Consider the following 19,745-nt stretch of genomic DNA (forward strand, 5'->3'; position numbering starts at 1 on the left):
TGAGGGAACAGAAGATAAAATCAAGTAAAGGTGTGTGTGTGTGTGTGTGTGTGTGTGTGTGTGTGTGTGTGTGTGTGTGTGTGTGTGTGTGTGTGTGTGTGCATGCGCATAAGGGGGGAGGGGCAGAGAGAGAGAGACAGAGGAGCAAACAGGAGGAGAATAATGTTCCATTTTGTCCTGTATGGCTTGGTCATGGGACCGTCTTAATGAGCAACTTTTTAATGGTTGCAGTGATGAAGGATGGTGTTCTGTTTTCAAAATATTTTAAAGGTATTAATTTACCATCTGGTATAACCTTCAGTAGTAATTCTTGGTAAAGTAAACTTAAGGACCATTAACAAAAGCTTAGTACTCTACATGTAATAGATGAGGCTCGTGATGTAAACTTCTAAATTACATAAACAACGTTTTTGTAACCTAAAAATTAAGCTCTAAGACATACTGTAAACGTTAAGCTCATAATGGGAATCCACACCAGAGTCATTGACTGAAGTTTACTTCTTAGGATACATCTTAAGATACATTACCAGCTGATCTCTTTAACTATATAACCACTATTCAGCTAACTAGCAGCACTTAAACTGGAAGGCATGGCCTCCGAGTAGCTATTTTACAAGACAGGGTCCATAAACAGAGATGAAACGCATGAAAAATTAGTGCTGTAGGAGATATGTTACATAAACCAAAGAAAGAAGCTCTGAAAATTTTCTTCCTCAGCTTACAAAACCATTCACAATGGTCTCATACACAATAACCTTTTCTTAATAGATAAAGGCCCCAATTTGAAAATACTTGCTTGTCACTGAGAGCAGGTGTTTTGGAATATGGTCCCTGTAGTAAGCCTGTTTATAAATAGGCCTTACACTCAATTGAGTCACTTACACTGAGAGCAGGTTAAGGAGAGGTGAATTCAAACCAAGAGATGAAACGTTAATATTGACAGCCCAGGATAGTGGGTTATGTACATGCTGACTTACAAAGTCCATATGGGAGAAACAGACAATTGTAGGTTTTGTAAAACCAAATTGGGAACAGTCACACACCTCGTTGCTGATTGTGACATACTAATGTCAGAAGGACTGTATACTGAAAGGCATAGTAATGTGACAAGACTGTTGCACTGGGGATTATGCAAACATTAAGGTACTGAAGTGGCTGAAAAACACTGGAAACATGAGCCACAAAGCATCACAGGAAGTTTATATCACATGGGATCACCCATTACCAACAGTTCGAAAGACAGATGCTAGAAAACCGGAGTGGTCCATGAAAAGAAGACAAAAGTAGCACTGATCACTGAAATTGCCACACCCAATGACTACAGTGTGTTGCATACAGAGAGACACAAATTTATAAAATACACCAAAAATCCTGAATAAACTATATAAATCAAATGATGGTTCCAAGTCGCCAAGGAAGATAAAAAATTCTTTATTCCAACAACAAATGGTAAGCGCTTTCGTCTACCAATATAGACTTCATCAGACGAAATTTATAAAATACCAGGATCTGTAGGCAGAAACAAGTGCAATGTGGAAGAGAGATACCCAGACAGTTCCAGTGGTAGTAGTAGGAGCAATGGGTCTTATAAAAAAGAATCTACAGTCGTATTTAGATATTACCAATCCATGTAACCCCATGCAAATTGCAGAAGGAGTCATTACTGGGCACATTGCGGGTGCTTCGAAGAGCACTTTGGGCTAACATCAAAGACTGAAACAATATTAATTTCATGAACTTTAATTGTACTTTGATTTAGGAATGGGGTGTATTCCTGTCATCTTATTAGAAACCCAAAAGATTTAAAAAAATTAAAAAGAGCAGGTCTTTTAGAATCAGGGCAGACTTACACTGAGAGCAACTCTTTTGGAACCTGGTCCAAAGCTTTAAGCAATAATTATTTTTTTTTACTAAATACAGCTAAATAAAAACTGCACTAGGCGCTACAGTAGGGTATTGTCAATTTAGGTTAGAGCCATGAGACTACACATAGACTCATCAGGTGTACATAGTGGGTGGTAGGATATGGAATGGTTTACCAAGCAGAATTGAATATATACAAACATTAGGTGTACTTACGTAGCTTTATATGGTACATTTTGAAAAAGGCATTAACTAGTACATTTTTATTACAGATTATAAAAATGCTCATACCTCCATTCCCTTGCAGTACCTACATGTTGAATTCTTTTACCAATGTTTAAAAGTAGGAACATTTGAAAACACCGAGAAGATACACAGTACTGACTTAAAAAAAACTCCTCTGCACTTTATTTTTGTGTTAAGTTTAGGACAAGTGCTGGTATGTTTGAAATTGGTAACTGAACTGACAGAGAATGATTAAGGAAGAATGGCATGCATTTTGCAAACATGAATTAAATATAATAATATAAATAGTAAGAATGGTGCTCACTATACATTTTCTGCATCCATGCTTTAACCTAAATGTAAGTCACTATCATGTTCCATGAGTTCAAACCAGAGATAAATACAAAGAAATGGAATTTAGTTGTTGATATTTTTCATGTTATGAAGTTGTTTGCTGGTCTTTATATGCAGTGCTAACCATTAAATCACATGTGTTATTGTAATTTTATATTTAAAAGTATGTCTCTATAAAATTTATTCAACTACAGAGAGGAAGCTATGCCTGTTATACATACTGTAGGAAGCAACTACATCTTACACTGAATGAATGGCAGGGATTCAGAAAGTGTATCCACCAGCAGTAAGCCCTACCGTGGATGGAAAATCAATAACAGTAGCCTTTTTGATTAATAGACAAGTCAATAACAGTGATTCTACACAGCTAGTAGAATCACCATGTTGGCTATCCCCATGGCCATACAAAATGCTAAAGTGAGGCATTCCAGTTTACAGACCTATGCTAAGTAACCATGTGCTCTACCTCTTAAATGCCTACAGGAAGAGTTATGCACCCAAGCAATTCAGAGTATGACTCAGGGTGTAAATTAGCCTGGCCATCTATATTAATTAACATGGTCAAAGCCTAGTCATCTATATTAATTAACACTGTCAGAGTGCCATTTCCACTCATTACTTTTAATGGGAGAGACCATCTTGCAGTAACTGCCAGTTAGTCCAGTGGAGATGTATTGGCGGGGTGAGTACATGTATGTGTGTGACAGCATGTGCGTATGTCTGCAAAAGTATGACTGATCTTGGCTGACATTGTGTGTGTGCGTGTTTGTGTGTGTGTGTGTGCGTGTGTGCGTGTGTGTGTGTGTGTGTGTGTGTGTGTGTGTGTGTGTGTGTGTGTGTGTGTGTGTGTGTGTGTGTGTGTGTGTGTGTGTGTGTGTGTGTGTGTGTGTCTGGGTGGTTACAGTTGTGAAAGGTTAGTTTGGGCATATGTACAGAAGGTATGTGTGGGTGCTTCTGTGTGCATGTTCTTCCATCTGACTGTCTGCATGGTTACAGTTATGAAGGGTAGGTTTAGGGATCGGTACAGTAGGTGTGTGTGTGTGTGTGTGTGTGTGTGTGTGTGTGTGTGTGTGTGTGTGTGTGTGTGTGTGTGTGTGTGTGCATGTGTGTGCGTGTGTGTGAGTGTGTGTGTACAGGAGAGTGAATGGGGGGGTGTCTGTGCCAATGTAATGCAATGCATGTGCTAGAAGCAGGAAATTGTTTATCAGTGCTAGTGGCTGCACCATGCAATTCACAGACATGCAAATTATCCAATAATGTGGTCTTAACTCATTGTAGCTAATCACATCTCGGAATCACATTTCCTACATTCATGTAAACTGCCCCCTTTGACCACAACAGTTTACACAAGCTATACTGCTTTACATGGATACTGTTTTCACCAGTGAAATGCATTTGTAAGTCTTGATTTGTAATGGTTTGGCAATTCTTTACAATTTGCTGTTTTGTGTTTTATGTCAGTACAGATTTACCAAAGCACATTGCTTAATATAGATAACTAGCCACAAACGCAGTAATAAATATATATATATATATATATATATATATATATATATATATATGTTATTACTGTGAAATATGGTTTAATAAATAAAGTGTGGTAGTTATGAGAAAATATCTGCAGGGAGTAACAAGAGTTATTAATAATAATAATAATAATAACAGTGATAATCTTAAGGGCTATCAGTTCAAGTGGTCATATCTGACACAATAAAAAACAAAATAATTTAAAATAAAAAAATAAAATCCAAAAAAGGGAAATGTCTGACAGCACAGAAGAAAGCAAGAAAATCATTCTGACCACACTATCAGAGAGAAGTTATATTAATGGTATATGATGTGAAATGAGGCATTGACAGATAACATGGACATTGGGAATGCTTTATAAAGAAGACAGAATAAAGAGACACATTAAATAAAGACAGCACCAGAATATAAAGATTGTAATAATAAGAAGTAAACAAATATGCTGTATTTATACATCATTGATTGCACAACACATTTACCATATGTGAACACAGAGTATGTTGAATTTATCATATGAGCCATATACCAATAATTAATTATTACTCTAACTCATTCAGTAATGAGTGGAATAAATGGGTCAGTTGGGTGAAGATAGGAGAGCTACTGGTAAGGTCTTTAGGAAAAACAAAAAAAAATTCTAGGAGCTGTTAATGAGTTTATACCTGTAATCCAGGGTTTAATTCCCTTAGGTTCTATTTGCCTATTACGTGTTTATCAAGAAGCCATTTCACCAAACAGTTCTCCCTTTTTTACCCCTGAAAAGGGATACTTGCATCCTGTGGGCTTACTCAGTCAAAAGATAAATAAAAACAAATCCTATTACAGAAGTGCTGTGAAAAGAACGTCAGATGTGGGAAAAATAAGCATAACAGTTGTTAGAACTTTTTGTGAGTTTGCAATTTACAGCTTAACATTTCTCTCTGACTGAAATGCTTTATTTTTATTGATGAATTAATGGTTTATTTAAAAGTTAGACATACTCCATTACTTCTTATATTCTAATTTATTCTGAAAGAAAGCAAGAATGCAATATGAAATCCCAACTTAAACCATGTTTGATCATTATGAAAAAGGAAAATTAAATACAAATAATGCTGCAAAAGAATGTGAAGGTTGTTGTACATGGCTCTAGACTGATATCGTATTTGTGCTCTAGAGATTATTTTCACTATTGCATATAATTCAGAGCACCACTGTTACTGAAAATTTGTAAGTACATACACATACACTGCATACAAACACACACACATACACACACTGTCACTCATGCATAAATCTAATTAGAATAACTGTAACATGTGTGATGTCTAACTACTGCACAGTTAGCATCAGTACAGCTTTGAGATATTATATACTGATACACATACCTTGCTGCTTCTGCATATTGGTGAAATCTTCAAAGGTAAGGGTACGTACAGGTGGCCTCCAGAAGGCATATGTCTCCATAATAGCTTCAAGTCCTGTTCTATAGAACACCAAAAACAATGAAATATTTAGTATTTGATGTGCTCTTTTCAAGTAAAAGTAGATGTCATTTAACAGATGGCAATTTCTTATTCAGAGCAATTTAAGATAGTTACTTACAGAAAATCTAAAACACCTTTGTTTTATCACTCTCTTTAAGACAACACATATAAAAGCATATACTGAATCACTGAGAAGAATGTAAAATGTATGTGCACACGTGTGTGTGTGTGTGTGTGTGTGTGTGTGTGTGTGTGTGTGTGTGTGTGTGTGTGTGTGTGTTTTCAAATGTGCATGCCTCTTTAGTTGTGTTTGTAAGAAATTAAATGAATCACTTTCTTGCAAGAAGCAGTGTTCAAAGACAGCAACCAGTAATGGTGCCTAAGGTGTAGAAATGTTCTTCTAAATGGCATCACTTCAGCTGCCTTGCCTCAGTATGTTGATTATTGATGTGTGTGTAGTAGGTGTCACTTCATCACTTATCTTAAATAGCTGCAGTGAAAAGGGCAGTATCTGAGTCTCAGAAGAGGGGATCTTGCCAGGCCCTTGCAACCATCAGGCTGAGCGCATTCCTGTCAACATAATTTGCAAACACTATCATCAAAGTACTCTGTTAGTGACTGTGGCAATGAATACTACTCATCAGGGATACTAGAACTATTTCTTGTGAGCAAACATCACATGGGAAACCTGCAGGTTAGAGTCTGTGTGTGTGTGTGTGTGTGTGTGTGTGTGTGTGTGTGTGTGTGTGTGTGTGTGTGTGTGTGTGTGTGTGTGTGTGTGTGTGTGTGTGCGCGTGTGTGTGTGTGTGTGTGTGTGTGTCTCTTTGTAAGAGACAGGGAGAGAGAAACATAGACAGAGACAGACCGTGTAAGTGAGACAAAGAAATTAATTTCTTATTATATATTTCACTTGCAAATGCGTTAGTATGATGCCTGCTGAGATGATCACATTATCCCTTAATTTACACTCTAATATTTAAAATGAATATGATGAAACTTTAATTTTGCTTTCCTAATAATTTAACAAATCCTGAAAACATGATGTGGCTGAAATTAGAGAAAGACCAGGAGACAGTAAATACAGATCCTGCAAAGATAATCTCCAAATTTTCAACCTGACCAAGAGAATAGAGGGCTGTGCTTATGGAGGTGAGTTTTGACATGGCTTTGGAGCAGGCTGTTGATATACTCCTCTGGTGGACTGAGCACACTGTCCAGGAAAACTATGTCCCCAAGAATGTTCAAGGCACCTAATCTGTAAACTTGTATCAAAAGCCAAAGTAAGGTTTTTGGGAAGACCTGTAGAGATAAAGGATCTTACATTTGTGGGCAATGTGTCCTGTACATAAAAGGTATACTCACCAGAAATTCACAGACAACAGGTGTGCTACAACTCATTAATCTGGGTCATCGGTCTAGAGGGGACAGAATTAATGTTACTTTATCTACAAGTTTGCTGCTCTCTGAAGAGGCGCTTGATATTTATAGACTGGTACTGGCAGTACATTCCAGTTTTCAGAACTCATATGGATGATGTGGTGAGACAGAGGACAGAAAAATGGAACCCTGAAGTGGTATAGCAGGGCTCTGCTGTGGAAAACACTCTCTGCAAGGTGAACAGTCAGGTACAGGGGAATGGTGTCCACAGCGAGACCAGACACCTGTTCACAATGTCAGCAGGGACTATTGAAAAATTGTACTAATATGTGGCGATGCTTCTGCTTGGGCAAGCATTCCAGTAACATTCATTGATGGCACTACTGGGCTTACACAACAGGTGCTGATCAGTTCCTTTACAGGCAGATCTGCATTAAAAACTAGAAAAGAATGACAATTCAGACAGACCAGACTCAAGGGACCAAGAGAGGGTTCGTGTCCAGTAGTGAAGACCCAGCATAAGTCAAAAAGGAAGATTTTTACAGATCATACCAGATGAGCTCAAAGTCCAGTGGCTGGGCAGATATAAAAAAGTGCATTTGTGATAAGCTGGAGTGGGACATGACTGGTACAAAACTGACTTTGTTTATCCCAGGCAACTGCTTCTTGGGGCACTAGTATTTTCTGGTGATTTTTGTCTGCACCTCTGCTCTTTTGTTTTCTGTCTTTTCTGTCCCTTCCCTTGCCTCTTTTACTTGCTGTGTTTTTCAGGGGAGTGATGTTATTGTCCAGTTTACTACCTGGTAGGGCCAGTATTGCACCAGGATTCTTCATCTGATATTTCCAAGATTATTCCATTATCGTGGGATGGGCACATCTTAGGTAGACCCAATCCAGTGGGCATATTCAGTCATGGATGTAAGATAAAGAAGTCTTCAAAAGAATGAAAATCAGCTAAAATAGAGTAGAGAGTGTTAGGTTTAACCATAATGGTCAGGTAGATCTCTTCTGAGATTTTTGGCAGAATTCTGCTTTTTGTTTCCTTTATGAAGTTTTTTTGGATCATGGTGACAGGCACTGACACTTATGATTGCAGAGGATCTGATCTCTACTCCCCTTTAAAGTTAAGTGCTCTGATTGGGATAAGTGGAGCTATGATGCTGCAAATGGCCTTACTGAATGCAGGACTGGAACCTGCCTAATTTAGATTCAGACATTTTCTTTTACAATTGGTCAGATTGCTTGATCCTTATTTATTTTGCTATAAGTATATTCACAGAGCATGGGCTTCATTGATGCATTATCAGAATGTTTGGTCTGTTTCTATGTGAAGCCTGTTTTATGACGGCTGTAATCTGGAAGGGAACCCCAAAAATTCCTAAGCAGCAAAGGAAGTATCTGAGGGGTCACAAGTAGCATTTTTCATCATTTGGGACCAGACCATGAACCATATTCTATTTTTGTGTAGGACAATGGGCATGAAGATGATAAGAGGACAAGGCTGGTAATTTCAATTTTGAGCTATAGAAAGGTCAAGATGGTTGAGAGAGAGACCAGAACGGGATATCTTGGTTAGGGTAAAAGTCACTGAGACTACTAATAGGAGAGTGGTCAGTGAAGAACCAGCAGTGGATGAAGGCTAGAGCAGCCTGCCACCGAAAGAAGGACTCTAGCAGCTCTAATATTATCTGATTATATAAGACTAGCAATAGGAAACATGAATAGGATGTTTTTATTGTAATGCACTGGCATTATATTATAAAAGATGTATGCACGATTATGACTACGTTTATATTTTATACTTGTTGTGAAAACTTTTAAATAAAATTTATTTAAAAACATAGTGTGAGATTCCTGAGTACAGCAACCAAGAGATCATGCCCCACAATATGGAAGTCTGCTTAAGTCCGTAAAATAGACTCAGGTAAAGATTCTCTCCATACAGTACAGGAAAAAGTATATTCATCTACATGACTAGAGGAGAGGGCATGCATGTATGGATGTTTGCCAGTCCCGGCTGTGTCAATATAATTACCCTATATGTGCAAATGTAAGCATGGAGCTGCTGTTGTAGTATTAATGCCAAAGCAGTGCCTTAGACAGAAGTGGAGACAAAGGCTAATGGATATCCTGTAGATCGGCACCATAACAATAGGTTCAGATGACAGTTAATTAAGAAAGTTCAATGTAGAACTAAAGACCACTGTACTGAATGTAATTCTGCATCAACATTTACTATTTTGCAACCTACATCACTTGTATAGACAAGGTTAACTGCTGCTGTGGAAAATAAAGTGTGTGTTTTTTTACAGGCTCAGCAAGACAGATGAGAAGATAACCACATCAAGAAGCAGAAAATGGAGGGAATAGGCAGCATAGCTCTTTTTGTACCACACAGACTTCTTTAACAAGCCCTCTATAGCTCAGCTTTTATTTTTGATTCATGTTCAGTTGAAATGTTAGCTATGTCCTCATGTCATTTCTCGTTTTCTTTTCCTACCTGCATATATATTTTTATTTCATTTATTTTGGTTTGATAACTTGGATGTGGACTAGTTACCAGACCCTTTTCATCCACGACTGAGGACTACAGAGGCAACAGGAATTAATGCAAGCATCAAGGGACAAAATTATTTATGTAATTAACAAAGACAATTTGCAAAATATAGAACCGGTAGCATGAAATATTCAGAGTTTACAAAGAGTAATACAGTAAGTACTCAGAATTCTGTTTAAAACTTCACTGCTGAGTGTTCAAAATATATACTACAAACATACCTCTCAACTCTCCGGATTTTTGTCTCATAATTTTAGTCTGTTTCTAAAAAAATTGTGATTTTCTGGATTTTTGTGGCAAATCAGTGAGAAGTGACTTCACTAAATAAAGACAGGCATTTATTTTTTAGACTTCATATCCTTCAGAAAATGTATGATAACAGAAGACATTTTATCCTAGCAACTTTCTAAGCTTATAAGAGCAATATGTAAAATGTATCCCTATTTTTGGGGCTTTGTCCCCATTACTTTTGGCTTTGTCCAGATTTTTTCTGCTAAGAGGTTGAGAGCTATGACACAGGTAGATTGAAGTATTTCCATTTTACAAAGAGGTAATACAAAAATATCAGAAAAAAATGCAGTACTCTTACATTTTTCACTGCTCAGTGCTCAAAATAAACACAACATGTAGCATGGAATGTTCACAGCATTAAACAGAAATGCAGAGCTCAGACACACTCTTTGTGCCTTCACTGCTCAATGTGAAATCATCTACAGTAATTTTCTACGCACACCTAACTTTCCACCCCAAAGAAGGGTGACTGGTGGACACTCATCACATCATTCTAGAGAGGTAGGTAAAGAGGAAGATGTGATGCCATATTAAAACATCATTCTAGAAATGACAAGGACTTTAACTTGTGTAACTGTGACCTCCGAAGGCAACAAGCATTCAGTGAGGTTAGCATGAATGCAGCACGATCCTGTCCATACAGAACCGGACCTCAATGCATGCCCCTTGTTGTGGTGGAGCCTCACCACTTATCTACCCAGCTGTGTCTTATTCCTGTCCCTTCCACTAAGCCAGATGATCAAGTCTTAGCTGGAGAAATCTTGTTCTCTGATGTTGAGTACACCAAACAAAGGTCACCTGCCTAACAAATGGAAGCCCAGCCTTCATGGTGATTAACCAACATTATGATTGTCTGGCAGTTATTAGCAGATAGAAGTAAACTAGTTGCATGCTTCAGTCAGCACATTTCAGTCACCCCTGAAGTCAGCCTGAAATAAAATGAATGAAGACTACAAGTATCTAAATGCAAACTGGGAATTATTAGCCATCCCTCATCAGCTAGGCAGAGTGCCCAATAAGATATTAGAAGCTGTTTTTAGTAGTTATGACCCACATCATGCCAGTCTTAATAAGTGAGAATGAAGACCTTGTACTTTATCTGTAAGAACCTCAGAAGACACTGAACATCAAGGAAGCTGAAGTGAGGTGGGATACCAGCCCCAACTCTGAGATGAGATACCAGTCAACTAGAGGCTTCTCACCTCCCCAAAAAACATAAGTTGCCTGCTTTTTTTTTTTTTTTTTGCTTGTTTATACTATTTACTGCATTTTTTATTGTCTGCTCCCTACTTTAATACTGTATTTAAATACTGTGTACTAAACAGCATTGTACTGCAATTGTCTGTTAAATCATATTTTATTGCTGTTTTCTCTATTTGTAAAGCTCTTTTTGCTGTTTTGACTGTTTAAATATTTTCTGGTACCTTTCACTGTTGCAAAGCAATCTGTTTTGCTTGTTCTGGTTTTCTGCCAAGCAGTGTTAAAATAGCTGGTTTGTTTGCTGTTCAAACCATTCTTTACATACATACATACATACATACAAATGTTTCAAGCACGGGCATTAAAGCCCTTCTAGCTTGCCAATATGCCAAAACACTTGCTCCCATAATAAATATCCAGGCTGTTCTTAAAAATATCTAAACTAGTACTTGCTTTAATGTAATTTGGTAGTCTGTTCCAGTCATCAGCTACTCTGTCAGAGAACCAATTAGTACACTTCTCATTCCTATAGAATCTTCTACATGGGTTATCTGATGAATGATTCTACATGGGTTATCTGATGATTCTCTAGTACTTTTTGATAACCCCAAACATTCCCAGAGGTAGTTGTCTCTAAATGCCCTATATACCTGAATAAGATCTCCTCTTAAATATCTGTAAGAAACACTGTACAAGTTCACATATTTTAGTCTTTCATAATAGCTTAGATTTTCACATCCATGGATGCCCTTAGTATATTTCCGCTGTACTCTTTCCAGTTTATTCATGCTTGTTTTCCTATAGGGTTTCCATATTGTTATTCCATACTCTAGTTTGGGTCTAATGTAACTAACAAACAATGACTTCATTATGTTTGATTTCCTAGACTTTATAAATCTTTTTATACAACCTATAGTTCTATAACTATCATTAGCCAATTGGTTGATATGATTAGAAAAACTCATAGCTGAATCTAACCATATACCCAGGTCCTTAAATGAGTCTACAGTTTCAATCACTGTGTGCTGTATTAAATATTCACCTTTCAGTTAATGCCTCCCAAATCTCATATGCTTAGTTTTTGATGTATTTATAAACATATTATTCTCCCATGCCCAAATGGTCAATTTAGTCACATTATTTTGCAGACATGCCTTATCTGCAACACTTGTAATCAGTTTATCCAATTTCAGGTCATCAGCATATAGACTGTAGAACACCTCAGAATGAAAAAGTAAGGTCTGAAAGATACAATCTAAACAAGTAACGGCCTAGTACAGAGTCCTCTGGGACACCTTGACTGTAACCAAGGATTTCACCTGCCCAGTTGGTGTGTGATACTTGCCATGTCCTATTTGTAAGCCATGCAGCTATCCATCTTATCAACAGTACATCAATACCTAGTTGTACTAATTTATTGATCAGTGTTTTGTGCATGACCCTGCCAAATGCTGAAGTTAAATCTATATAAATCACATTGCAGCACAACTTTTCATTCATAGCTGTTATTATATTGTTATAGAACATCATGTTACAGGTGGGAATAGATCTATTTTCAACATATGCATGCTGATATATGGTTTCAAGTCCCAACCTATCCAGTTCTGACAATAACTTATCCAGTATTACCTTCTCCATTATTTTTCCACAACATGAAAGTAGACTTAAGGGTCTACATGATTCTGGGTTTGTCCTACTCCCCTTTCCTGGGTCTATTTGTAGTGGCTGTTTGCTCTGAGCACAGTTTCTAGGCCATCTTTGATTGGAAAGGGCCCCTCTGCACTCTAGTGAGAGGACTGTGCTGATTGGAACCTGTCTGGTGAAGGGTGGTTGGTCTAGGGCTTAGAGTAAGCATCCTCATTGTTTTTTTTTTTTAACCTTTTTAAAGTTTTCTCAAGTTTTTAGCTTCTGGTATTTAAGCCCTGCATTTGAGCAGATTTCTGCTTGTTTGTGTGTGTGTTGCACGGCACCACTCAGTGCCATGCAATTGTGCCCCATAGCCAGACAGATAAATTTGATAATCTTCCTTTTAGATACAGCTGTAGCACATTAGTGTAGTGCTCATCCTTGGTACTTCTCTGGTCTAAGAAATACTGCTAGTGAGGTGCGACCTATTAAATCACCAGCAAAAAAAAAAACAACAGTAATATCCATCCACTGAGCACCATCAGTCCTGAAAAGCCCCCTTTTGTGATAACAGTTCTTCTACCTTGCATTATGAAGAGTTGGACTTCCTTTGTTTCTCCTACCATCCTTGTTGACTTGGGTCTCTTGAAGCAGTGTAGCAATTGTCGCATGTACACTGACAACCCTCTTCTAATAACTCACTCTAGCATAGAGTGTGAGAGATGTAGCTACACCAAGAATTTTGAATCCCTGCTCTCTTGCACTTAAAATAGTAACACTAAAGAGGTTGTCAACTCACCCACCACTACTCATGCACATAGTACCACTATTCATACACTTAGTACACATCAAACATGAACATCAATATATGCAGAGGTTATCTGAGAAAACCTATTGAAACACCAGAGATCTCTAAAATATAAATAAGACTGCTACAACTAACACAGTTCCCACAGCACCCATGATGGATTCACTTTATAATCCCAAAATCCTGAAATATCGAATTTCAGAATCTCGAGATCATAAAGCCGAAACCTTAAAATCCCGAAATCCCAAAAGCACAAATTTCAAAATTGTGAATCCTACACTAACCATGCACCACACACATACACATACACACACCTTCCCCCCACTCACAAACACACAAACCTACACTACATACAAGCACAATATGACACAACAAGAACGGGATGCCCTCAAGGAGCTTAGAGAAAGAGAAGATCTGGTTATTAAGCCGGCTGATAAAGGAAAAGGTATTGTGGTAATGGACTCTGAATGGTATACAAGGAAGATGAATCTGATGCTGTGTGATATGCAGACTTACAAGAAATTAGATAGAAAAGAAGTTGACAGGATGATTAACAGCTTCAACAGTCACTTATATGAGTTACTCATGGAAGGACGGCTAAACAAAGATCTATATGACTTTTTTGAAGTAATCCACCCTACCATACCAGCTATCATTGGACTTCCAAAGATCCACAAGGACCCTATAGAGCACCCACTACGGCCCATAGTGGTGGGAAGAGGGTGGATAATGGAACCTCTCTCGATGTACATTGAAAATGAATTGAAAAAAGCCTTACCACAAGCCACCATGGTGCTTAGGGCACAGGTAGTTTCCTAACTGACCTAATAAACAAGGTTAAGGATCTGAAGGATATGAGAGACTTACTATTGGTAACGATGGACATCAATAGTTTATTTACGGTCATTCCAAATCAGTTTGGTATTGAAGCCATCCATTGGTTCCTCAGACATCTAGGTATCTCTACGGGCCCCATATGCCCCCTGCTGGAGCTGGTGCTAGAAAATAACATCTTTGTGTATGGGCAGGAGCTTTACCTACAGCTATGGGGGTTGCCATGGGCACTCCCTGTACTAACAGTTATTCAAATCTAGTATTAGCCCAGTGGGAGAAAGAGAAGGTATTATGTGATTCCAATCCTTGGCATAAACACCTACTATATTATGGATGTTTTGTAGATGATATTTTTATTCTATGGAAAGGGGATGCTAGCCAAATTATTTCTTTTACTGACTATCTGAGCAATACTGCTAATTTTCTTGCATTTAAAGTTGATTACTCCAAAGAAGTTATTCATTTTCTTGATGTAAAGGTGATACTGCATCCAGAAACAGGCATACAGACCTGCCTCCATAGGAAGGGCACCTGGAGAAACCACTACCTACATCGCCAGAGTATGCACCCAAACTATATTTTTAAAAATATCTTTGAAAATCAAGCCGCAAGTGTCTCAAGTTTATGCACGTCAGAGGTTGACTTTTTTAACAGAATGTGACAAATTGCACTGTAATTTCCGTGCAAGGGGCTACAGAGAGTCAGATTTTAAGTTGACCACTGACCTTTAAGAATATGAGAAGCCTCAAGGAACATCCCTACTACACTGAACAATTGACTATTCCATCCTCTGGTGAACATTAGTACAATAATTCACAACTTAATTGTCTTCTGACGTATAGTACTGATAACAAACAAGTGTGTGACACTATTAGAAAATATTGGCCTATATTAACTGCTGATGAGAGGATTAAAAATATTGCAGGAGACAAACCTAGGTTCTTGTACAAGAACAAATGGAACATAAAAAGTCTCTTATGTAATAAAGATGGCTTTGGTCACCAGACACTCTCGGTAAGAAAAGGCACTTTCTGAAGCCATCATTGTAAAGCTTGTACTCACATTGAAAGCAGCAACATCTTTATTCACCCTATCTCTAACAGTACCTATGTATTTGCAAATTGTAGTACTCAACATCTTGTCTATATGGCATCTTGCTGCTCATGTAGAGCTTTCTATGTAGGAAAAACTGATCAGCACCTAAAGGATCGGATTCTATGTCACATGAGAGACATAAGGAATGCTGATTTAAACAATGTGCTTGCTATGCACATTGCTCATAATCCAACACGTGTTCAATTAAAAGTCCTGGAATGTATTCAACCTAGCCTAAGAGAAGATGATATAAAGAATTGGACAGAAATTAGAGAAATTAACTGGATTATTAATTTAAGAGCACATTGTCCTCCAGGCTTAAACAGTGTAGTGCCATTAAGACCTATCTTAAAAGCAAGGAAGCTAAGGATTGGGCCCTGAGGAGGCTATGTAACTTAGAAAATGCATTTATCATGATGCAATGTTTCTTATTTACTGCTGTTACAAAGCTTCCAGCAGCCGTATTTGCTGCCTCTGCTAATACCAATTGTCACATACACTTTCTGTTGCCATGGCAATGAGCCACAAGAGGATGATTGGACTCAATGAGTCCCATAGTAACCCATCACCACAGGGATACATGTCTAAGAAAACAACTGGTTAAAACTAAGAAGCTTATTCAATAGAAAGTTACCACTGAATGCTTTACTACTGGCTGTTGACTAATTTCTAGAACTGTAGTTGGCCGCTATGCTTCCAATCAATACTAAGACTATGAATCTGCATTTGCATATGTGGTCCACCCCACATTTGTGATTGGGCATCTGGGTTTTAAATAGAATCTGCAGCAGGATTCACATATGATCTGAAGAAGGCTATATCTGCTGAAAGCACTTATTGGACTGATTTTTATTCCTGCATTTTACAGTTTTATTCAATAAATTTGTGGTTTTAACAGTTGCATCGTGGTGCTGTGGTGGTCTGCCGAAGGTTTCCCTTGCAGTTTGTTTTGTTTCCATTGGCAGCTTTAGCAGTTGTAACAATGTTTATTTTACTTACTACAATATTTACTTCAGGTTACTATGGGTAAGACCCCCATTGAATTCATAGCCAGTTATAGATCCTCCTTCATGGGTCATGATTCAACTAAGCCTACTTGACCAAACTGGAGTCAATCCAAATATTTCTGAACAGTCTGGTTTTTGGGGAATTTCAATTACTCCACCATTAACTGGGAAACCTACTCTAGCTATAACTCACTAGCACAAAAGTTTCTGGACTTTGTTAACTCAAATGCCCTGAAACAAATTGTTCATACTCCAACAAGAAGAAACAACGTACTAGCTCTAGTCCTCACTAACATGACAAACAGATGCATTGCTGTAACTGTTGGACTCTCATTAGTTACATTTGACCAAACATCAGTCACCTTCAAGCTTGTACTAACACCAGAACTCATAACGGGCAAAGTCAGAATAAAGAACTTCACCAAGGCAAACTATATACTCCTTGGGGAAGGTAGAAATGCATTTCAAGCCCTGCCCTCAACTGGAAGTGGTAAATACACGGAAGCTTACACTAAAGCCCTGTACAATAACTTGCATAAGTGTATAGACTTGGCTGTACCAGAAAGAATCAAAGATAGAGCTCCAAGTAAAGACAAGTTGCCATGGTGGACATCCAGCATCAAACAACTTTACAACAAATGCAAAAAGTTGCTGTCCAAGAAACCAAAGGTGAGGCCCCAGCAATGGAAAAGCACCCTTCTCAGTCTCAACAGACAACTAAGACAACATGTTAAATCCTCCAAGGGCATCTTTGAGGAAAAACTTAGCAAGCAAAGCCAAGGATAACAAAGGCCTTTTACAGCTCTATATGTACCCTAAGAGGTAGAACCCAAGAATGTGCTGAACTAGTGACTAACGGTATCACACACACACTGACCCCACAGAGATAGCAAACCTGCTAACGGATAGATTTGGCAAAAATTTCACTCCCTTATCCCCTCGAAACTTATCACAGACCTTGTCCCAACCTCTTCCCCCACCCTAAATATCTGAATAGCAGGTCATTAAAGCATACCTCAACTTGGCAAACACACAATCCCACACTCAGGTATTACTGATAAACTTAGCAAACTAAATGTAAACCCCATTGTTGTAAGAGGGTCTATATCAGTTGAGCGAAAACCCTATTATGCGAATATGAATACGTCGAACCGTATCAAGCGAAGTACATAAACCTCGAACGTCCAAAACCGCGAATTCCGAAATGTCAGTTTGTTTTGGTTGGTCCATTTGCGGTATAGCTCCATAAGGTAAGTGTGCGATAGATAGGACTTTAGGGTTAGGATTTGGGTTAAGGTAAGTGCATAGATAGGTAATGTATGTAAGATTTAGTGTAGTGTTAGATGTAGGGTTTTTTTAAATGTATGTAGGTGTGGTACTTATTTTGTTTGGGTGTATGTCTGTAGGGGAAGTGTGCGGTAGTTACAGACCTTAGGGTTAGGGAGGGGTTAAGGATAGTGCATAGATAGCTGTGTATGTGGGGTTTAGTGTAGTGTTGGAAGTAGGGTTTTGTTAAATGTATGTATGTGGATTATTTGTTTTGTTTGGGTGTATGTCTGTAGGGTTTGGTTAGTGTATGTATGTGGTTTATTTATTTTGTTTGGGTAGGTACTAAGTAGCAGGTGGTGGGGTTGGCTGACTATCATAGTTCGATATTTAATTTTTCGCAGTTTAGTGCGTTCGGGATTTTCATGGTTCGAGGTATAGAGGTCGATGTTTAGGTATTCGTGTAAAGGGGTTTTCGCTCAACTGATATAGACCCGTTGTAAGATGGGTTGCCAACTAGCTCACAAACCAGAAACACTATCAAAGTGGGTCATTCCACATCAACCAGCAGACCTGTCACCAGCAGGGTGCCACAAGGGTCAGTGTTGAACACACTACTGTTTGGTATATACTTTTCAGAAGTTCAGACAAAAATCTAAGAGGTTGTGGTTGATCAAAATTGCTGACAACTGCAAACTAAGTGCAATTATTGAATCTCCAAATGATGTCAGTATACTCCAAGAAGGTCTTATGCAGACCAACTACTGGTGTCTTAGTCATGGTCTCAAACTGAATGCAAACAAATACATCATCATTCTCTTCAGGAAAACGAATGTCCCTTCACAGTACCAAATCGACAGCAATACTCTAAGTACCCAAGAAGTGGTAAGGGTTCTGGTATCACAAGTTGACTGCGACCTTAACTTTGATCATCATGTGTCTACTGTAGTAAGGAAGGCTTTCTAAGCAGCGCACTTAATTAGTAAAGGCATCACCTTGAGAGCAAAGGAGGTTATAACCCCTCTATACTTTGCACTGATCAGGCCCCCATAATTGAGTATAACACCCCATTCAGCAAGTACCGTACAACGCACCTGCAGCAACTGGAGACACCTCAGAGCTTTCCAACAAAGAAGATCAAGGGACTCCAGCATGTGCCTTACACAGATCGACTAAAGTCCCAGTCACTATACTCTGTATCATATAGACTTCTTAGGGGAGACTTATGCCTGGCTTACAGAGCAATCTCAGACCCAAACTTAATGAACTTGCTGCACATCCGTAAATCAAACAGGACTTGAGCTACCTTCTTCAGGGACCTAAATATGGCCTGCGAGTTAAAGAGGACATTCTGGAGGGACAGATTTGTCTCCCAGCGACTGCCACATCATTGGAATAGGCTACCAATTCATGTCAAACAGACCACCTCTATTACACTGTTCAAAAAGAACCTGGACGAGTGGATGGGGCACCATAAATTCTTACAAGGGATAGTGCCCACAACCCTCTTGGACATGGGCATTCATTACTAAATGCAATCCTGGGTATTGACTAGCATATCTACAGTATTACATTATGATGAAATGGCTAGGATTGAAATGAGCTCCGAGTCGATAGCCTAGTAAACTCCTATGATCCTATGATAATATATTCATACATGTTCATTCCTGCCAGCTACCACGTTGTACAATTCTACACTAGATGGAGTCACTATTGTCAATAGAAAATGTCATCTTGTAGAGGGCAATACAGTGATCAACACAGTAGGAAGCCAATGTATATACCAAAACTAAAAAAGTCAACTGAAAGTAATAAGTGCATAACCTGGGCAATATTCTTCTGATGGTAATATGAAGTTCTAAGAAGAGCTGTCACATGGATAGTAAATGACAACTTGTCATTGAGGATCACCCCAGGATTTTGAACCTTAGAAACTATCTTCAGCGTTTTAAAACTGTGCATCTATGTGTGTGTGTGTGTGTGTGTGTGTGTGTGTGTGTGTGTGTGTGTGTGTGTGTGTGTGTGTGTGTGTGTTTATCCTGTAATGGACAACTGCCTTTTCAATAATTAATGTCTATGGCTTGGTCACACTAAGAGCGAGACCCTATCCAGGAGTAGTTTCATTGCCTTGTGCATACATTGTACTAAGTAGGACCTGGCTTCCCCAATGCTATAAAATATATTAAACAGATAATTGGGGAATAAATAGATGGCTACATTAAAGTTGTTATATAGTATTATATATTCTT

At 38.4% G+C, this 19,745-nt stretch overlaps 1 protein-coding gene across 2 annotated transcripts in view; it reads right to left on the reverse strand.

Annotated features, from left to right (window-relative positions):
* TBX15 (T-box transcription factor 15) overlaps nucleotides 1–19,745 on the reverse strand; it is a 718,941-nt gene that overhangs the window by 59,353 nt on the left and 639,843 nt on the right. For both annotated transcript variants that reach the window (XM_044071487.1, XM_044071486.1), the window contains exon 7: nucleotides 5,337–5,434. In XM_044071487.1, the coding sequence (XP_043927422.1) occupies nucleotides 5,337–5,434 (98 nt within the window). The remainder of the gene's footprint in view (nucleotides 1–5,336; nucleotides 5,435–19,745) is intronic.

The sequence above is a fragment of the Protopterus annectens genome, chromosome 5.part0 (assembly GCF_019279795.1).
Source record: "Protopterus annectens isolate FY-2018-M chromosome 5.part0, PAN1.0, whole genome shotgun sequence".
Taxonomy (NCBI): Eukaryota; Metazoa; Chordata; order Ceratodontiformes; family Protopteridae; genus Protopterus; species Protopterus annectens.